At 35.6% G+C, this 20,133-nt stretch overlaps 1 protein-coding gene across 3 annotated transcripts in view; it reads right to left on the bottom strand.

Moving 5' to 3' along the window:
- The window catches only part of WDR72 (WD repeat domain 72), a 108,241-nt gene that overhangs the window by 66,188 nt on the left and 21,920 nt on the right, over window positions 1-20,133 (bottom strand). For all 3 annotated transcript variants that reach the window (XM_064668747.1, XM_064668748.1, XM_064668749.1), the window contains 5 exons: window positions 19,192-19,333; window positions 18,656-18,901; window positions 17,898-18,118; window positions 16,409-16,604; window positions 4,202-4,407 (listed from right to left, as the gene is read on the bottom strand). In XM_064668747.1, the coding sequence (XP_064524817.1) occupies window positions 4,202-4,407; window positions 16,409-16,604; window positions 17,898-18,118; window positions 18,656-18,901; window positions 19,192-19,333 (1,011 nt within the window). The remainder of the gene's footprint in view (window positions 1-4,201; window positions 4,408-16,408; window positions 16,605-17,897; window positions 18,119-18,655; window positions 18,902-19,191; window positions 19,334-20,133) is intronic.

The following is a 20,133-nucleotide window of genomic DNA, read 5'->3' as shown; positions in this document are numbered from 1 at the left end:
AACAATGCTCTAAATATTATAAAAGGAAAGAAATTAAAGGAATCCATGCCTACAACACCATTGTTTATGGTACCATTCTTGATTTCCTATTTGCTAAGTATTATTTTGTATTTGTGCTTGTATCTCATTTCCATTTTTCTACCAATTTTTCCATCAGTAAGATTTAACTAGTAGTGATTTTCCAGACTTCCAATAACAATTTTATTTTCAAATTGCTTCCTTTGCTATACTAAAACAAATAACCACTATTGTCCTACAGTCTTCATTTGTCTCTTACTTATTCTGTGCAGCAACAAAATAGATATTTGTTTTATTATTCATAATTTCTGAGCATTCTTGACTTTACATATTTTTTTAGGGTAGCTACGTATGCTATTATTTAAGTGAATACCAAGTTCTTTAGAACTATTAACACTGGGTATTTTAAGAAATTGCTGGGTTTATATATCAAGCAATACATACACCTAACACTCTTACAAAAGTTCTCATATAAATAAATACATTTCTCCCCCCATCTTTGTCTTTTCTTAGATACACAGTAAAAATTTCCCTTTTCTAATGTAGCTCTTCAGTAGCATAATTCAAGAGTTCAAGTATCAGCAACTACTGGCAGGTTTTAGAAGTTGCTCTTCCTCCAACATTTTTACACAGAAGATTCTAATTACATTACTGAAATCACTACAAATATTAGTGCGTGAAAAACACACATCCATATCCAAATTACTGAAGCTGAAAAGCTAGGAAACTTTCTAACATGAAAGATTTCTGGAACATCAGGAAAACAATTCCCAGACACATCCAGCTTTTTATGTGCATCAATGAAATCTTCATAGGACGCACTGGAGCATTTCAATTTTTTTTTTAAAATCAGCTTTTCACACAGCTCCAATTTTCAAATATAACTATGACTTAAAGGTATAATGAGAGCTGGTTCCATATAAACACCATGAGCACAGAGTCTAGTGTGTAGTCTATTGTAATTAAGAGCAGTGATTCAATACCTATTGCTACTGGCCAGGTATCATAGCAACCTCGTGTCACTGAATGCTGCTGGAAAACTGTTCAGCACTAGCAAGACTATGCTTCAGGAAAATCTACAATGGCACTACAGATAGTCAACATCTGTGGGGGTTGTTACAGGGAGAACAACAAAGAAATCTGCTTTAAAAAAACCCCTATACTTAGAAAACTGACAGGGATACTACAGGGACACTACAAAAAGAAAAAAAAAAAACCTAAGAGGAAGAAAAGATCATTTTTTTGTCATTCATTACACAACTTATGCACCCACATCCTAATATCCATCCCAATAAACTGAGAGTTGAAAAAATGCTGCATTATCACATTAGTGTATTTCCACAAAGTACTATCTTTTCCTTTTTAACTAAACACGAGCAGCATTCATCACCAACATTACTCTGAAAGTAAAACAGCCTCACTTTCAAAATAATATTTAAACTTTCACAAATGAACTCTAGATAGTCTTGTATAAATCTGGGGAAAAAAAAAAAAGAAAAAAACAGGTTACTATGAACAAGAACCCAATATTGATTTTTCTGCGGTGCAGTAAAGCATCTCCATTCTATTTGGCTGCTGTCAAAGCCACTCTTTAACAGCTGGAGTCAAATTGCACTATTTACAGCAAGAGCCCTTGTCAAGTGGACCATAAGTATTCTAACAATACACTATTCAAATGGCACTTTGCCACACAAATTGCTGACTTGATGAATACCCTACGTCAATGACTAAGGCCAATATAAAAGTTTCATTTTTATGAGAGGTTTTACATTCACGTTTTAAGTAAAGCTTTCTTGAAGAACTATTAAGCTGTATATTTGGGGGTCTTTTGACATTAAAAATAATTAAAATCTGTTTAAATATATCAGGGGGATTTGACAACATTAATATGGATCTTGTGTTAACTGCATTTGTCACAGTCATCTGTTATTGGTACTCCCACTGGCACGTGCTGCACAATAAAAGAATTAAAATGGTCAAAACACCATGAAATCAAAACATTCTGCCTTTGTATCTGTGATTTACATGATGGCAAATGTTTTGAAAGAAAGCCTTTGAAGCTGGACTACTATGTGAGGATATCTTTTTACTTAGGATTGAGTGGAGAGAGACCATTATTTTGGAAATCTTCTTTTGCCTTAAATATAATAGGAATGGTAAAACAACATAATAATAAAGAGTAAGAAGAAACGCTGAATATTACTTGCAGCCTTCATGTGGATCATCTCATTGTACAAAAGGATCACTCACAAGTACAATGCCAAGAGGATAGAATAGCTACCCCTTCATTTTTTCAGTTACATAATTCTTCTGAAATTGAGTTCTTAAAACAGGCTAAAATTGATGATGTTGGGGGCTTTTGACAGAAATGTTATTAACAATTTAGTATGTTGTTAAATTTCTAATACACAATTTGCTAAGGAAAGAAATTCATAATGAAATACTCATTCTATATTAAAACCTTTTATAATCTGAGAGTTTCATGATAGTGTCATCTGTATGCTAATTCTATGCTTTTATGAATATGGTATGGAATGTTGAAGGCTGATACCCACGGTCCTCTCAGTTATTTCATGGGATCTCAATTTCCACAGTCTATTTCAAGATGCTAAAATCCAAGAATTCAAAAGAGTCAATGCAGCACTTTTTGAAAAACCTAAAAAAAGTTTCCTGCAGAAAAAATGAGAAAAACAGTAGAGTTCCTAACAAGCCTTCATTTCAGCAAGAACAAAACAGGGCTAAAAAAAGCTGCAGAGCTCCACACTCCGTTTGTGCAGCCTGTGTTGGCCTTCTGGAATAGCATTAAGGGGATGTCCATTGTTATATTCTTCCCAGGTTCAGCTACACTAGATATATATTTAGCCTCCAGCATCTCCCACACCAATCTACAGAACCTTCTCTAATGCAGATTGAAGGGGAAGAAGCTCTGGATGCAATGGGTGACACATTTTTGATGAATGAAAAGTGGTTTCCCAAGTACAGAACTTAATTTATTACAAAATTAGACTAACCTAACAGGTCTATAACGACAAAAAAGAAAAAGGGAAATTAAAAAGACCAAGGAGGTATTTTGACAGGAAAAGTCTAAAAGACATCAATAACATTCTCAATAAAACAATTTCATTTGGAAAAGATAATTAATGAACATTTAAACAAGAATATGGAATATTGTATTGAGAAATCAGAGCAGCCAAGATAAATATTTGATCAAGAAAACACTAAAAATTATTACAATTCCACTGTTGCCTACTGTGATATTTCTTCTCATTTAAGATCATGATAATTCCCAAAGCAGGTTAAACTCCACACTTGAAAATTGACAAAAAACTATTTTTTCATGTTCCATAAGCAGCACATTTTCTTTCCAGCCACTTTGTTAAATCCATGCAATTTTCATTTTAACACATATGCCTAAAACTTCACTCCAAACAACTCCCAAAACTTTTTGCCTTTGTTCCTATTTAAAAAGGAAAGAAGAAACTATTCCTTTTAACAAACAGGGAGATCAGATTCTGTGTCAATGGCCAACTAGTGCACCATCTGCCCCACAACATGCTCAGCAGGATTTCGCTCTAATAAGACTTTTCAGAAAATGGGATCAAAAAGAACTTTAGAAATCAGACTGAGGTTAGTAAAAGGTCAAAGAGAAATATTAAGAGTTAAACTACAATCATTATAAACTCAATGTTATGCATAAATTTGTAGATACAATGAAGAAAAGACCAGATAATTCAAGAATTAGGACTTAAATTAAGCTGTACTTTATCAGACAGTTTTGAAATATCCAGTACTTCATTTATTATAATTAATAAAGTCAGAAAAAGGCCAAAGACCATCCTCAAGTCTGTTTCCACACGTGAGTTCAGGGAAAGTATTCTTCATTTTTGTTACTTGTGGGAAAATAGTTTCTATCTACATTGAGGGTTGAGGAAAGCAGACATGACTTCCTCTATTTATTGAAGAGAACAGAATTCCCAAAATACATTGATTAGAAAGTGGTGGTTTTTTTATGAAATGGGGTTGTTGAAGGCATAAAAACTGAGCCAGTCAGAAGAAGCCTTTATAAACTTAAACCCAAGCCACGTGGCACTTACACACAGCTATAGATCAGTGAGGGTTTAAGGGTAAAGAATTTGGATAACAACTCGTGACTCTTGAGAAACGTTCTACTCTTCCTTCTTACCTTATCTGAAGATTTTTCTGCATGAATAAAGTTGTAAGGGCCCATGCCATGCTTATAGGAGCTCGAATGTTTGTATCCAGAATTCTTATTTTTTTTTGACTCTTGAGATACAGGAAGTGGAGCATCTGCCACTAAGTATTCTGAATCTTCAATAGCAGCAAGAATTGCTCTCGCTGTTTCACCTGTTTCATGTCGTTCCAGTGTGCCTGGACAAACACAAGAGAGGCTGTAACTTTTTCAGGGAACTACAGTATTCCATATCTCTGTGGAAGGATCACAGTATTAACATAGCACACTTCATGTGAGCAAATATATCACAAAACATTTATAGATGGGGCAATTAATTCCTCATCTTTTGGAACTTAAAAATATAACTTTGCACAAAGGTCTATTCTACAGTGTTGCTATTAAAAAAAAAATAAAGCTTAATGTCTAAAGAAATCACTGCAACAAAACTTTGTTTCATATCAAAAGCAACTCCAGATATTTCATATGTGTGAAGTGAGATGCAGTTTTCAAAGGGAGGCAAGAATATTCACAAAAACACCACTTGCCCAAACTGTTCAAAAGAGTAATTGGTTTTCTTCTCACAAAGCCCTCTCAGAGCACCTATATCATTAACAGTGTAAACAATAACACATTTATGTAATATTTTAGTGCTGTCCTCTAGTGTTCTAGATTACAAATAGCAAGACAAAGCTCAATTTTTTTCATTCCATTCCTAAAAGTGTCAGAGGTAAAGACAGTTTGTAAACACCCGAATATATATGTAGCTCAGTCATTAGGGATTTGAATTCAATGTTTCAGAGACTGTATCATCTCTTGTGTGGCTTTAGGGAATTTGATTCCTCCAGTTGATATACCCAGTTATATTATTTTAGTAAAAATTTATTTAGTAATAATTTTAGTAATAGTGCTTTATTTGTAACTCGCATTAGAGATATCTAAACTGAGATTAAATGTCTCGGAAATGAGCTACTATTATATACTGCACATTTCCTATAGGAATTAAAAGAAATTGTTGAAATAGCATGTTTCCTATAAATATCAGAGATAGAGTACATCTGAAGGATTTTTCAAGTATTAAATATCAGCTACAATGTGAAATGTTTTTCCCTTAAGTTTGAATTCTTTCTACCCTCAAGTAATACAACATGAATTTTCCCGTTCACTGCTACAAGAAAAAAAATGTGTAACACTGAAGTTCTATCAGTAACACCTGCTAAAAATATTGGACTGGGATTGAGGGATCTCACACAATAAGTGTTTGTGTGTATATGTGTGTATAAAATCTCTTTATCTGAAATTATTTCTCTGAAACTCATCCATTTCTGTTCACTGTAGCATCACCTCTGCTACTCACATGGCAAAGAGTCTTTGAATTCAGAGCAGAGAAAAAAAAAAAGGCAACTGATTCTCTGCCCCCTTCAAAAATCAGTGGAATGCCATAGGTTGCTGTAATATTATATGGAAAAAAAAATAAGGATCAGCAGTTGTTTTTCTTAAGTTTTCTTAATTTTCTTAATCCCTCCCCAGCACTTGCAGCCAGTGGAAGGACCATTACAGAATTGGATATTTACTGAAAGGAAAGTAAGTTGCCCGAAGATCTTCATAATTAGACTCTCTACAAATACTTGGAAAAACAACACTGGCTATAAAGATCCCAACATTGCAACATTCCAGTATTTCAGGAACACAAGAACTCTCAGTAGATGCCTACGAAGGAGGATTATGCAGTTCACACCAGACATGAGCACACACATTCTTAAAGTACTGTAGTGTTTGAAAAGTTAAGAAGTTTGGAAATAACAGTCACTTAGCTAATATTATTTTGGTCTCTTAATACATGTAATCTAAACTGTAAAGCTGGAAGCATGCCTTGCTTCCCCACAGAACTCCCTGGATTATTCAGAGCAAAAGACAAAGTTCACCAAGGAAGTAGCTGTTCTCCCTACTGTCAAGTGTGGAGACCAAGCTTTCTCTACCACCTTCACCAGAGAGTTCACTATGCAGGAATATTCGTATGTCTGTACATATTTATATATATCCAGACTCCTTTTCTGTAACACTTTTGTCAGGGCAACTCACTGCCAGAGTCCTCGAGTGCTTCAGAAAGACTATTACCATAATTTCTCTGTGAAATTACAGATATCCTGCTGTTTTTATAGACAAGGATCTAAGGCAGAAATTGCAATAAATTTTTGATAAATCCAAGGATTTTGGGGGGATGGTGTTAAATTTAAAAGACCTGGTTATACACACTCTTTAATATTAGAGAGAACTTCAAAACAGGTTTTGTGAGCTCCAGATGCACAAATGCCTCACCATCAGTCATCCCTCTGTCAGATCATTCTGCAGGAGGATCTTGTGGATGTATAAGAGAATACAATTTAGTTAAGGCTTCCATATTACTGTGGGAAAAGAGGATAAAACTATGTTTCCAACAAAAATGAAGATTTGTCTGACTTTGTATCCTCCTGTGTGTACATATACACATAGGAGTAAAAATTAAAATATATTTAAGCCTTGTGTTATTTTCCATATATCAGAGCTTTTCCCTGGCAACAGCTTCAGAGACAAATTTTCACCTCCTGGCTGAAGAAAAAGAATTTAATCCACAGAAAAAGAAACAGATCAGAATGAGTGGTAAGTTAAAAAAAAGGGGGTCAGAATTTCACCATCTGAATGGAATATACAGGTATTCTTGATGTACATGAAAGCAAATTGATATTTTATTTCATATATTTTACACATACACATCTTATTTAAACAGATGACAGATCTGCTTCTATATATTATAGAATTATGGATGCGAACTGAGAACCCACCAAGCAGGTGGTTGGGTTACTGAACACTTCTGCTACAACCAAACTCCTTTCTGACTGTCAATGGTGGGGACAATGCCACTGCAATACCATTTTTTATGAGTAGTCTGGAGAAGAGAAAATTATCAGTTGAAAAATCCCTTCTAGGTTCATATTTGGCCTCTCACATAGAGGAGTTACAATCGGTTTGGGTTTTTAATTTTTATTTTTAAGGCATTTTTATAGAGAGAAACATTGAATAGAAACTGCCCTGACAACCAGCTTGGTTTCTTACTGACAGAACATTATATCATAAAATCAATTAGAAAAACTCAGATTTACATCTTTAAATAATTTATATATCATGCCTAACAGCTGTCTCAAATCCCTTTTAAGTAGCACCTTCCAGAAGATGGTTACTTTCTTTAAAAAAATCCATGCAAATACATGCACATAATGCCTAATCATGTTCTCTATATGTGTGCATCTACTTGTAGAGGTTTGTGTGTACAGCTGGACCTGCAATAAAATAGCACTAAGTGCACAGCAAAATGTGTATGAAGAGGAGGAGTGATTATGAAAGTATTACAAAGTATTTATATTATTATCATTGTACAGAGCCCAAAATACTCATTTACAAAGAGAGTAGGTGGTAGAGTCAAAATAAAGGAAGAGCCCTGTATTCCATGATTTCTGAATACATCTTTCAGAGGCACAAAAGGGAGGTGGGTGAGGGGGAGGGAGTTAGAAGCCTGTGTATATGACAAGGACTTTCTGACCACTGTAAACAGTCAGAAGAACACTGGGGCACAGCAGCTATTGTTCATAAACAGTTATTTGTCAGGAATATATTGTCTTTGATTTTAAGGAAAAATAATGAAAAGCAAGAAAAAACAAAGCCTATACTTGAGAGTACAGGAACGGGAACAGGAATAAAGACAACTCTCAAAACAGAAGTATTTTAAACACAAATGAGCCCAAAGATCTCAGTTGGGGAGTATAAAACAACAATGGATGAAGGAGAAAAGATAAGGGTGTCTGTACAGCAGCAACACCACTGCTCTGACCCCCTACTATACATACAAAATACAGGAAAAGAAAGTCTTTATCTCTAAAGCTGTGACCATGGCAACCAAGTCTCAGGAACAGACAAGAGTGGAGTATTTCACTCTCCTGGGCAGCTTTGGACCACCAGATGTGACTGGTTAGAGACTGTTACAACATCTTATTCTTCCTCTGGACCAAGTAGTACAAATTGTGTCTCTTGGTGTTAGTGCTGTCCACACAGTTCTCTGGGTTCTGCTCCCACTGAATGATGCATTTTTATTGGGGAGGTCACACACATTTTCCTGCCTTGAGACAAGGAATTCACTGCCATCACATGGCCTGTCATATCATCAGGCTCCAGTGCTTTCTGTTTGCTGTCACAGCAGAAGTATCAAAAATCCTCAGTACTGCTGTGCTGCTGTGACCCAGTAACAGCTGAATCTTACAGCATAACAGTGACCTGGGAATGAGAAAGAGCACATGGCCAAGAACAAATCCTTCTCTTTACCAGCAGCCAAAACAGAAAACTCACCTCTCAAAACAAGTATCATCTGTAACACTAGTTGGTTTATTTTCTGTCAAGATTTTCCTTTCCATAAATCTGAAAAATTTAATCTGAAAAAACCCTCCCACACACTTTCTCCTCTGCTGTTAGAGTGAGGCATTCAGAAATTTCATGTCCCTTGCTAAAAAAAATGCTTGAATTTTACAATTCTGCAGTCTTGCTCCAAGACAGTAGACAAGGACTTTGCTTGAAAAATTTCTCCTAATTCCTGGTGCCACCAGTCTAAAAATCAAATGGCCCAAAACGGAACAAACATTGCATTAAGAATATATATTCCAACTAATATCAAGACAATAGTAAATGCCATCTAGCAAACAGAAATGGGATAGATTGCACAAGAACCAGCCTATTAAAAGCTAATGATATTTAAAAGGATATTTTACGTATAGAAATAGATTAACAATGGAGATGCTCTATGACTACAGCTCTGTATACAGGAGCACCCAGAGTCTCTTGGCAGACCCTCCTTAGTGATTTTTGGATTTGGAAGATTTCTGTCATGTCCAAATCTGGGTGTTCTTGACATTCTTCAGAATATACACTTCTAGAATAGCATTAGCAAACCCCTGTCAGAATATCCTTTAGCTGAAGAAAGCAATGAAGAACAACATAAAGAAAACAACCGAAATATGACTTATAATGCTGGTTTACATATGTAGGTAAAAAGACCAATTCCCCCATGCAGCCAGTCCTCATTTCAGGATTTCTGATGTAGGCACAACAGCCCAAAAGAAAGGACATGAAAACTCCCCTCTTCTCTCCCTGACCCCATCTAAACTATTCCAAAGAGTAAAGAACAATAATCCTGTAAAGCAGGAATTGCTTAGACACAGTGAGTGTGCTGAACTGGGCTGAATGGAAGAAATTGCATCTGAACTCGGATGATACATGAGCAGCTTCTCTCTACTCCTTTTTTAAAGCCTGAAACATGGAATGAGAATGAGAATCTGTCCCTTAGTGTCTGGAATGAAAGCCCTCCCTGGTACAAACTCTTCTGACTGCACTGACTATAGCAATCAGTCTTCATTTCCACTTCTTAAAAATGTATATAAATATATACATATATAATCTTACTTCATTATTAACAATAAAATAAGAATGAAGATCAACTATGAGCTGGAGGGAACACATCCTTTTGACCAGACACATACAGCTAAAGCCTGTACTTGTTCCACCTAGTATATGTAAAGTACATAAATGTATGTGTGTGCATGCACACATATGAGTAGAAAGGTACCCAACTCTTGTCAGTATAAAAGTGTGTCCTCAGCTTCTGCAGACTGGGCAAAGGATGACACTGCTTTTTTTTTTTTCCCCACCCTCAGACTTTTCCGAGCTCCACTACCTTTTATTATTCTACATCAATAAGTATTTACTGAACAATGACTCAAATTTAGAGAGCTATGAAATATTCAGGTGCAAGCTACAGACTGACCTAAGGCTTACATATATAAAAGATGCAATAAAAAAATAAAAAAAGGAGGTAAAACATTAGTTAAGTTTTAGCTTAAGGTTGACAAATTAAAACAAAATCACCCAAATCCAAATGCTGAACTTCTACAACGCGCATATATTCAAGCTTATTTGGAATAAACCACGTCTTCAAAACATGCAAACTAACAGTTCCTCATTCTTAATGTCTTTTAGAAAGGGATTTAAAGTGACATAACGTGCAGAGAAACTGCAGTAAAATGGCAACCTTCCATCTTATTGCACGCTATCATTTGCATCATAGCTTGAATTTCTTCAGAGCTGCTTTCTTAGAGAAAGATGGTCTAGACCAGAAATTGTTTAACGTTGCATTGTGTCAGTTGTGCGATGGTCCAGTACTCTTGGCCTAAGAAATTATCTTGTCTCAGTTCAACAGTGCATACCTGGCTCATCTCTCTCCCTTCAGGTCCCCCCTTACTCTGAGGATGCCTCTTGACCGTGAAGGTAGAGGGCGAGAGAAATCAAGATCAACTCACTGTTGTCTGCCCTAACTATTAATGCAGAAGGTCAGACCACAGCTGGAGAACAGAAGAGTTAAACCAGAGCATTTTTCCACACACAAAAAGTTCTGTTGCTTCTACAGTTAAGTAGGCATAAATCTTAGTAGCACCTGAATTTTCTTGGATAGAGTTCTAAGTTTTAATGAAACTGTACAACTTATTTCCTCACAGCCACCTGGTGAAATCTAAGCCTTAGTTTTCTAAGCAGTTTAATTACTAATTTCTTTATGAGATGAGAAAGGTTGTCAGACATACTAAATGAAGGTTTACTTGGAAACAAGTCAAGCAAACCAAAACAAGCCCCCATGAATTCTGCAACTCACGTGATACTTGTTGTTTACCAGAGGTTTATAAGACTTATTACTGTTGGCACCAATTATAAAAACATTGGAGCATGAATAGCACACACAAATTACCTCTGAACAGTGTTTGAAAATCTTCCAGCATGTTTGACCATCAATATGATCAAAGGTTTGATCTATAACATCACTATCTGCAGAGTAATTTCATTTCTCCCACAGCAAACATATTTCTGCAACAGCAGAGGTTTTATTTAAATTTCACAATGTGACATTAACACAATCAGAAATACTTTCAAAGTATTTCTGAACTCTTCTCTAATTTTATAAAGATTGTTTTAGTGATCATACTGATGGATTTGATTAATGTTAGACACTGCATATTTTATGAGGGCTGACAATCTCATTAAAAGCCTAGTTTGTTTTATTGATATCTTCTATCAATACTACTATTGATAGTACCTGTTGCAGTATCTAAATGCTTGAGGTGAAGTTTTCTATGCTTGACAGCTATCTTAAGGCAGTATGATTCTACTGCGAAAATCAACATGGCAAAATACAAGAAAAAGTAATATATTCAGAAAAGGATTCAAGTAGAGCACAAAGAGAAAGCAATATATATTAAACAGTGTGAATAAAACTATATTATATAGATATTTCTTTAGTAATTGTCTATTATTTACTGATCATTTTGACCCTTTCTAGTAAGGATTGTTAGCATACAGTTAGTTTTGACTGTTCAGGAGATCTGACCTCAGCAGAAATACACTTTAGGCATGTTTCAACTTTTTTTTTCCATGTTGAAGCTACCAACATGTAAGACAGTCCTGAAAGTTTGTGTTCCCTGGGTATGAAAAACACAATGTAGCCAGTACAAAGCTAAATATGTATTATGATAATTGAACAACAAATTGAAGTTTTATTAAGTGATGTTATTTTGACTTTAAGCTCAAACTAAACACATCATAACACAATAAAACAGAACAAGACTCATAAGGTAAAAGAAAATAACAGGAAATTGGCAGACGATTCATTCTGCAAGTATTATAAACATCAAGGAATAAATTCATATTAAACTAGTACTAATTGAAAAATAATGTATCTGATAAATGAAGATTGCTACCTCTGAGCAAGGGAGATTGCTATTTAAAATCTATCAATTTTTTCCTCATTCTTAATACATGTTAGATATAAAGGTAGCTTGGTGGACATGTTGCCATATGCTGCATAGACAAAGAAAAAATCCATTGATCCTTTTATTACTACATCTTATCATACTGATATTTACCTTTTTAAAAGGCAAAGATACCAACTGGTTAGGAAAATGTAAAAGCAATACAGGTAACAGCTAATTTCCTTACTGAAGTGGATTTCAAGTGGTGGCTATTGGAAGAAATATTCTGCACTTTAATTAGAATAAAATTTGTTATTGATTTTCATATTTGTCTTCTAGCACACAGGTTTCCAACATATCCTGTACACATGTTATATTAATATTCTGAATGTATTATTAGATCAATATTCATTGTCATGGAAAGATATTCCACTGTAATGGAAAGTTGCCATATCCATATATTAAAATTTAGGCAAAATAAATTAAACTACACAGCCATTAATTCACGGCTTCTGTACTGTTTTCTCGGTCACTACCCACATGCAGGTGCAATAAGAACATTTACACTTAGAATAATTTTACTTTGCTGTGTAAATCAAAGGAATAAAAGGGTGGGATTAAATTTATCTATTCTAGACCAGTAAGAGCAGCAGGTAATTAGCTTTGTTCCCCCCACGCTTTTCAGACTCACCTTGTAGTCGCTGGGAAAAAAGATACAGACTTAAATTCCTCTTGAACTCAACTATACTATTGATATTCAACATTTCAGCACAAACTATGCTGAAATGCCTATTTATTTGGAATACATGCAGCCTATTGTACTCAGAAAACTTTGCCAAAGATAATCTTATTGTACATGGTCAATGGAAACTCATAAAAAGAGGGTACAAATTACTATACATGAAGTAGTACTGGCTGAGATTTTAATCTGTGAGACAAAGTTCCTCCCACCCCCTAAACTGTAAAAGTCCTATTATGAAAGCCTGCCATAAGACAAACATTTTTAAGTCTTCAGAATGCTTTTCTATAAAAGCATGTCAGCCTCTGTCACAGGAAACTGGACAACAAACTGTTATGCACAATGAAGTGTTCAATCTTCTTCAGGGGTCATGCTATTAATTACCCAGTAGAAGGAGAGTTTTGGAGTTAAAATGGTACTAGGCCTCTAAACTTTTCTGAAGTCATCTTTCAAATTCAACAGAATTATTGCTGACTGTACAACAGCGTAAATATTGAAATATTCATAGAAATTCCGTAATCCACAGCCTGAAATTATAAACAGACTGGCTGTTTTCCCAGTCCTCCATTAACTTTAGTACAAGAACACTGTTCAGATTAGGTTTTTTTAACTGCAAACAGTGATATATGAGTGACACAAAATCAGGTCCTCCACTGATTTGAAGCTAAAGAGGCAAAGCTTCAGATGGAAGTTAACTACATAGCCACAAGAAATATAAACACTTTTTGACTATAGAAACAACAAAAACTGTCTTATGTCCCTTTCCATAAGGGAATTCAAGCACTTAGACTTTTGTCCTCTTTAACTGAGTCGGGGACATGCTCACAAAGTAACTGTACAGACAAGTAGTACCACGTGTGGTTGGTTGCCTGTTCGTTTGCCAGCAGATGAAAATCATCAGGAAAGGCTGCTGTGCTGCTGCAGAGGTTGGGCTGTGATGTTGTGCACATCTTCCTGATACCTCTGAGCAGTGCTTTGTCTGCCCCAGTGGCACTGAAATATCTGCATAGCTTTTGATGTGGGCCAGGCCAATTTCAAGGATCAGCGCCACGACCTCTTGTGTTCTGCTGCAATACAGATGTAACTCAACATTAAAGTAACTACAGTTGTACCCTACCAGGCTTTCTCAGGTATTCACCTCAGATGGCATCTTTTAGTCACTATTGCATAACAGGAGAGAAAAAAAATTAATTGTTTGAATTGCTACTGTATAGCAAATAATGGCATTTTTTCTTGTGTTCCAGGTTTTCTTAAAGAGGTGGTGATTGTGGCACTCACTCTTCCTTGATACTTTTGTAACAGAAGATACAGAAACTTTAAAACACACTTAACCATCTCCACTCTTTCTGAATATGTAATATATATGAGCAGTGGCATCAATTTTAACTCCTCTTTAATGTTGCAATAGGCAGCATTTTTATGACTAGAGGACAGACCAAATATACTCTGAATTTTCTCTCTGTGGTACCATTACAGTCCTATGCTATTAAATCTCACTGATTTACAAAGAATTCACTGTACTTCTGTGCAAAGCTATCCAGCTGCACTAAATAAGGTTGCATCTGAAGTGTAATTCTGTTTCCAGCCCCTTAACTGCATTGGGCTGCCTTGGGTATTGTATGAGGATAGAAACTATTAGTTCTTATAGTGCAGAAATTTGCATTTTGGCCCAGCACCTCTATACAACTGAGCCAAAATAATTTGCCATGCTGTTCAGCACACACTGTAGTACCACTAAGTTCTCTCCACAATATTTTTTGTCCAGAAATCTAGGAAAGAAGTGCTTCTTTTATACACTTGGGGGTCTTCTGTTTGGTTTTTCAGGGGCAGGGGTGATGGGGTGAGGGGACTGTTGTTTTTTGGTTTTTAATTAAGAAGGATCCTCACTCCACCACACTGTAGGGATAAAAGTATCCCTCCTGTCAGCAGTTAATTCAGAAGTATACACTTCTAAGTGTCACTTAATCCTGCAAGGTACCTTTCTGAGCAGTGCAGACCTGGCCTTCTCCAACACCAGACGACTTGTAGTATTGCAGATGTGCTGCCAGTCTGGTAAAATGAAGGGATTAGAGGAACAAGAAGACAGGAAGAAGGATCTCAAGACAGTTTTTCCACAGACACTGCAGAAAGAGGACTCAGCAGAAGGGTAGAAGAACCCATTCTCCCCTTGACTGAAGAAAATGCACAAAAAACTGTAATATTATGCATCTACATAAATAGAACACACATAAGATGAATCTTACATATTTACCAGAAAACAGAATTCAAGGTTGTGCAGAAAAGAATCCAACAAATAAAAGCAAGATAAGAAGTTCAAAGTACTCCAACTGAGAGTCTAATATTACTTTTGACAGTTTGGCATTGTATTCTTTTTTCTAGTACCACAGCTAGAGCTAAAATTCTATGCAAAACCATCACTCAGCAATCACATTAAATCACTCAGATCACATTAAGGAAGTACACTATTATATACAACTGAACTGTCTCCTAAGGTTGCATCTTCTCAAAGTTTTATTGATGTTTTTGAAAAAAGTTTAAATACTTTTTAAATCTCAAATTACAATGCAAAAATATAAAAACTTTAGAAGAATTTCATACTTTTGAGTAGCTGTAGAGAAACCAGTGTAAACCCAGAGTTTATAATTGTCTATAATTGTTAGTTCAACTTAATTTTATTTGTAAACATTTTATTTCAAGAAGCAACTCGGTACATTTGGGAAAAAATAAATACCAGAAGGTATTTCCTATCCCAGCGTAATGATATTAAAGATTTTACTAACACAACCAGCTTGTAATTTATGCTGCACTCATTTTACCAAGTCCTTCATTAAATGCAGGTATTTTGTACTTTAAAACAAGGGACTATTTTTGTCTAGAGCAGACAGTCCAGGCAGTGTAATAACTTGCAAAGTAAATTGTGATCTCAGTGCTACATTAGCTAAATTGTGTTTTGATACAGTTTTAATATGCTGTGCATTACAGTGAGTCCAGACTTGTGATGCACCTTCTTTCTCTCAGGACACACAGTTCTGAATATCATGAAAACACTGTATTGTAATGCCCAGTACCATTATAACCTCTAATAGTTCTGTCTGTCAAAGTTCAAATAACTACATTTATTAGCTATGTGAATCAGCATGACACAGTCAAATCACCTGGGAATCTACAGTTTAACCTGAAACACTCAGCTTTAGTTTCCCTGACTACAGTTGTGAGCTTTGCAATTATCTTCTGCTATTACCTGTTTATCAGTTAAATCAAGAGATTTCTCAGATTATGATTCTTCTGAAGAAATCAGAACTTTGTGCTCCAACTTGAGACTGTTAGGACTGAAAATGTCATTCTTTTTAATAACTGAAGAGAGTAACTTGCATTTTTATTTATAGCTTCCAGAAATATTCTACTCAGTTCATTGCCATGTCAGCTAAACTCCTGATTGTCAGGACCTGACTTAAGCTATGCTATCTAGTATACATCAAACCACAAGAAAATTTTATTTCTTGCTTGTTTACATAAACATTTAAACTCCTCAATAAACATATTCAGTGTGTTAGTATTTCTCTTTTGGTCTTCTATAAGTCCTGTTTATATAACACCACATAACAGACAAACAAACCTTTAGGGAAGTGAACACCCCTCTGTTATTACCTGTTTCAATTTCCCAAATATAAACTGAATTGTCTTCACATCCAACAATTAGCAGATTTTCAACAGGGTCAAATTTTATCTTCTTCACAGGAGACAGATGCTTTCTGGCATGTAAGAGACATACTCTCTTCTGAAGGTGTAGAACTGCTACCGAGTGATCACTGCACACACAGCACACAATACTCTGGTCTTTTACCTGCAAATCAGAAAACTTCAGTTCCAACATTGTAACCACATTCCTGACCACATCACTTTAACAAGCCTAGTAGAAAAAAAAAAAGTTGTCCAGTAATTTCTTTCCCAGAACATACTCATTTTAGAAAATCACGTTCAACAACATCTTCAACTTGTTTTCACCAGGCCAGCTGTACAACTCATCTCCTGACAGGAAAGCATACAATCTTCTTCCATTTGTTAATATTTTAAATACAATAATTTAAATGCCATTTATTCACAATATTTAGCCTTTCATAGCAGTGATTATATAACCAAATATAAGAAGCAGTTGTCCTAGATAAGAAAGTTGCAAAAAAATTACCTTAAAACAAACTCTTGTTCATCTGATATAAAATTATGTCAGGTCTTATGACAAAAGTATGTATTTCTAATGAAAATCTGGGTAAGTTCAAATTAATTTTACACTCTATGGATCTGATTCTGAAAAGCCTTCCCTTCCTACAAGTAATTTTTGGTGACACACAGAGGAAATTCCCCTATGGAAAAATTCAGCTCTTTAAAGAAGACTGAAGCACCATCCAAGAAGACATTAAATCCTACCCAGCTTTCAGGAAAAGGACTAAGAGGACTCTTACAAGCATTATAAACTTTTGTTATGGCAAAATATTTTTTGACTACTGTATTTTAGCTTCTGAGCAAACTGAGTCAGTCACAGACATCAAATGTCTTCACAGGCTTCCTGAGAGGAAAAGTAGAAACCCCAGCCCCATGGAACACAATGTTCAGAAAACTTACATAGAGCATTCAGTGCAATAGAGCTTCACTTAAATTCAACTTCAAAATTCTATTAGAAAACAACTTTAAAGTACTCTAAATCTCATATAATGCAAAAGCGTACATGCAAAGGACCACAAAGATGTGTCAGGAGCCAAAACAAAGCATATGCATTTTGGATCAGTAGTATTTTAATCTAATCTTTTTTTGCTATGTTCAAGCTCCTAGCCTTACTGAGTACACTTTTCAACTTCAGAAGTAGGATTTAATCAGATTAACATATAGGTTCATAATCATGATACTAAAAATGGTGAATAGAATGTTAAGAGCTTCAACTGAATATGTCACTGAAGTTACAGACTTGCAAGAACCCAACTCCCTGAAATTAAAGGCAACTTTCGAAGAAGGAAATTAAGTGAGGGTAAATTAAGAATAAATTGCTTACATATATATATATACATGCACACCCCCCCCCCAGAGATAGGTATACAGAGATATTTTTTTCTTTTAAGACATCATTGATTATTCTTTTACTTACTCTGTAGTTTTCTGGAGATCGCAAGAGCTCTGTCACTGGACCAGATTGCAGATTAAATTGGTGTAAGATGTTTCCAGTAAACATATCCCAGCAGATCACAACAGAATCCTGGCCCCCTGATAACAGCCAGCTTGGATCAAATCTTACTGATTTGTCATGTGGATAAAGCAAACAAGTGACTCTGCTACTATGACCATTCAGAACCTTATAAGGTAGATTATCTGAAACAAGATGGTATGTAAATTAATTTTGTTCTTTTAGAATAGGGGTTTCACATTTTACAGTATATTTCCTAAAAGTCAGGATATTCAAAGGACTAAATACAACACTCCTTTATATGGGGTCAAAGAATTTTAGACCTGCTCCTAAGAGGGAAGACAAAGGTCTACATCCTGAGCTTCCTCTACTGACATATCCTTTATATTCCCTTCAGTAGAATGATCTTTAAAGAGGAAATTACAGAAACTACCACCCAGATTGTGACATGCAACATCTCATTTCCAGGTGATTCCATCCCCACAGCTACTCCCAGACTCCTAACAGTGGAAAGCATCTTGGTATTACTAAGATGGGATCTGGTAGATCAGCTACAGAGGAAGAAAAAAACCCATAATCTTCCATTTTCCTCATTCAATCTCTGACCATCTGCCCTATTTTTCAGAGAATTTTTAGAGGGATCACTGGAAGAGATGCCAGAAGGATGCACTCTTCTGTGCTTCACTGAGATGAAAAAAATTTTTAAATTTTTTAAAACTTACCTTTAAGCAAAGATACGTTTCCTAAAAGTCTTGCTCTTACAGTTTTTAAACCTAAAGTTACAAAAATTTTCCCATTTTCACATCCACACACGAGCTTATCGAGCCCAGATATGTACACAGAGGAACTGACAATTGCAGCTTCAATTCCATCTTCAGATGCACAAAGATGATCAATAATGCCCTCTGACATCGAATGGTGTTTATCAAAATTATCCTGAAGAGTCCACACTGCTGTAATTGGGATCTCTAGAGGGTGGGGCAAGAGAGGATTTTTATGTAAAACAAGATATAAAAATTCAAACAAAACAAAATACACATTTTCATCTCTATCACTTCCCCTAACTCATCCTTTCTCCAGCCTAGATATGGAAAGTCAGCAGCTGCTATTCCTTTTAACTACAGATAATCATCACACAATGAATAAATGAACATCACTTCATGTGTTGTGTTCACACTTCGTGTGAAAAGATTTTAAATGAAAATTGATCTCAAGACATAAAGAAGAAGATGGTAGCAAAGTGCCAAAAGTGCCAAACCTTTTGGTGAACCATCATATGTTGACACAGGGACATCAGGAACATGCCACAAAGTGATCCTTCCTGAAGCTTCACCAGAAAAAAGAACTTTATAGAAAGGCTCCTTTCTTTCATTCATGAAGCCCATGACAAAAGGAAAACTCTGCCAAAAAGAACAGCAAATCAATATTCTGTAAGAGCTGATAAAATCCATGTAATAATTAATTGCAAATGCAAAGGCTTTTTTCATCAAAAGTTGTAAAAATATCAAACAAACTATGGTTAATCTCTCACCTGCCACTACATCCTGCTCAGACCAAGTCTACTCTGCCTGGTGCAAACCTCTCAAAGGTCACCTCTGCTTTGCCAGTCAGTACTCTTGGCTAAACCTACATCCCAAATGGAAACTGGAATGGAAATTCTCCCCAGGTTTACTGTCTCCAAATAGAGAACCCATCAATAGTATCACCAGCATATTAAAAAAAATGGCAGCGTAATCATCAAGATCAGACCAAAAACCCTGCAGTGAAACACTGGTAATTTGTGCATCACAACAAATTCAGTGGAACATCAATCATCACATCTTGAATGACTACAAATAAGGAAAGGTAAGAATTATGCTTTTACATAGGTAACAGTCTATAACACCAGCAGCAGGTCATGAGGTGCTGGAGCAAGTCCAAAGAGTAAGGAAGCTGGTGAAGGCTCTGGAGCATAATTCTGATGAGGAGCAGCTGGGGGAGCTGGAGTTGTTTAGCCTGGAGAAAAGGAGGCTCAGGGGTGATCTTAACACTCTGTACAACTACCTCATATGTTGGATATATTTATTTACAACATTGAAGTTTGGGAGTCAATTCCACTAAAACCAACTTTACTGTAATGTGGTTCAGTTTATAATCTCAGAATGGAGATCAAAACAGATCATCACACAGGCAGTTTTGTTGTCTCACCAATCTGCTATAA

The sequence above is a fragment of the Pseudopipra pipra genome, chromosome 12, assembly GCF_036250125.1.
Source record: "Pseudopipra pipra isolate bDixPip1 chromosome 12, bDixPip1.hap1, whole genome shotgun sequence".
Lineage (NCBI taxonomy): Eukaryota > Metazoa > Chordata > Aves > Passeriformes > Pipridae > Pseudopipra > Pseudopipra pipra.
This window is presented reverse-complemented; position numbering and strand designations above follow the sequence as displayed.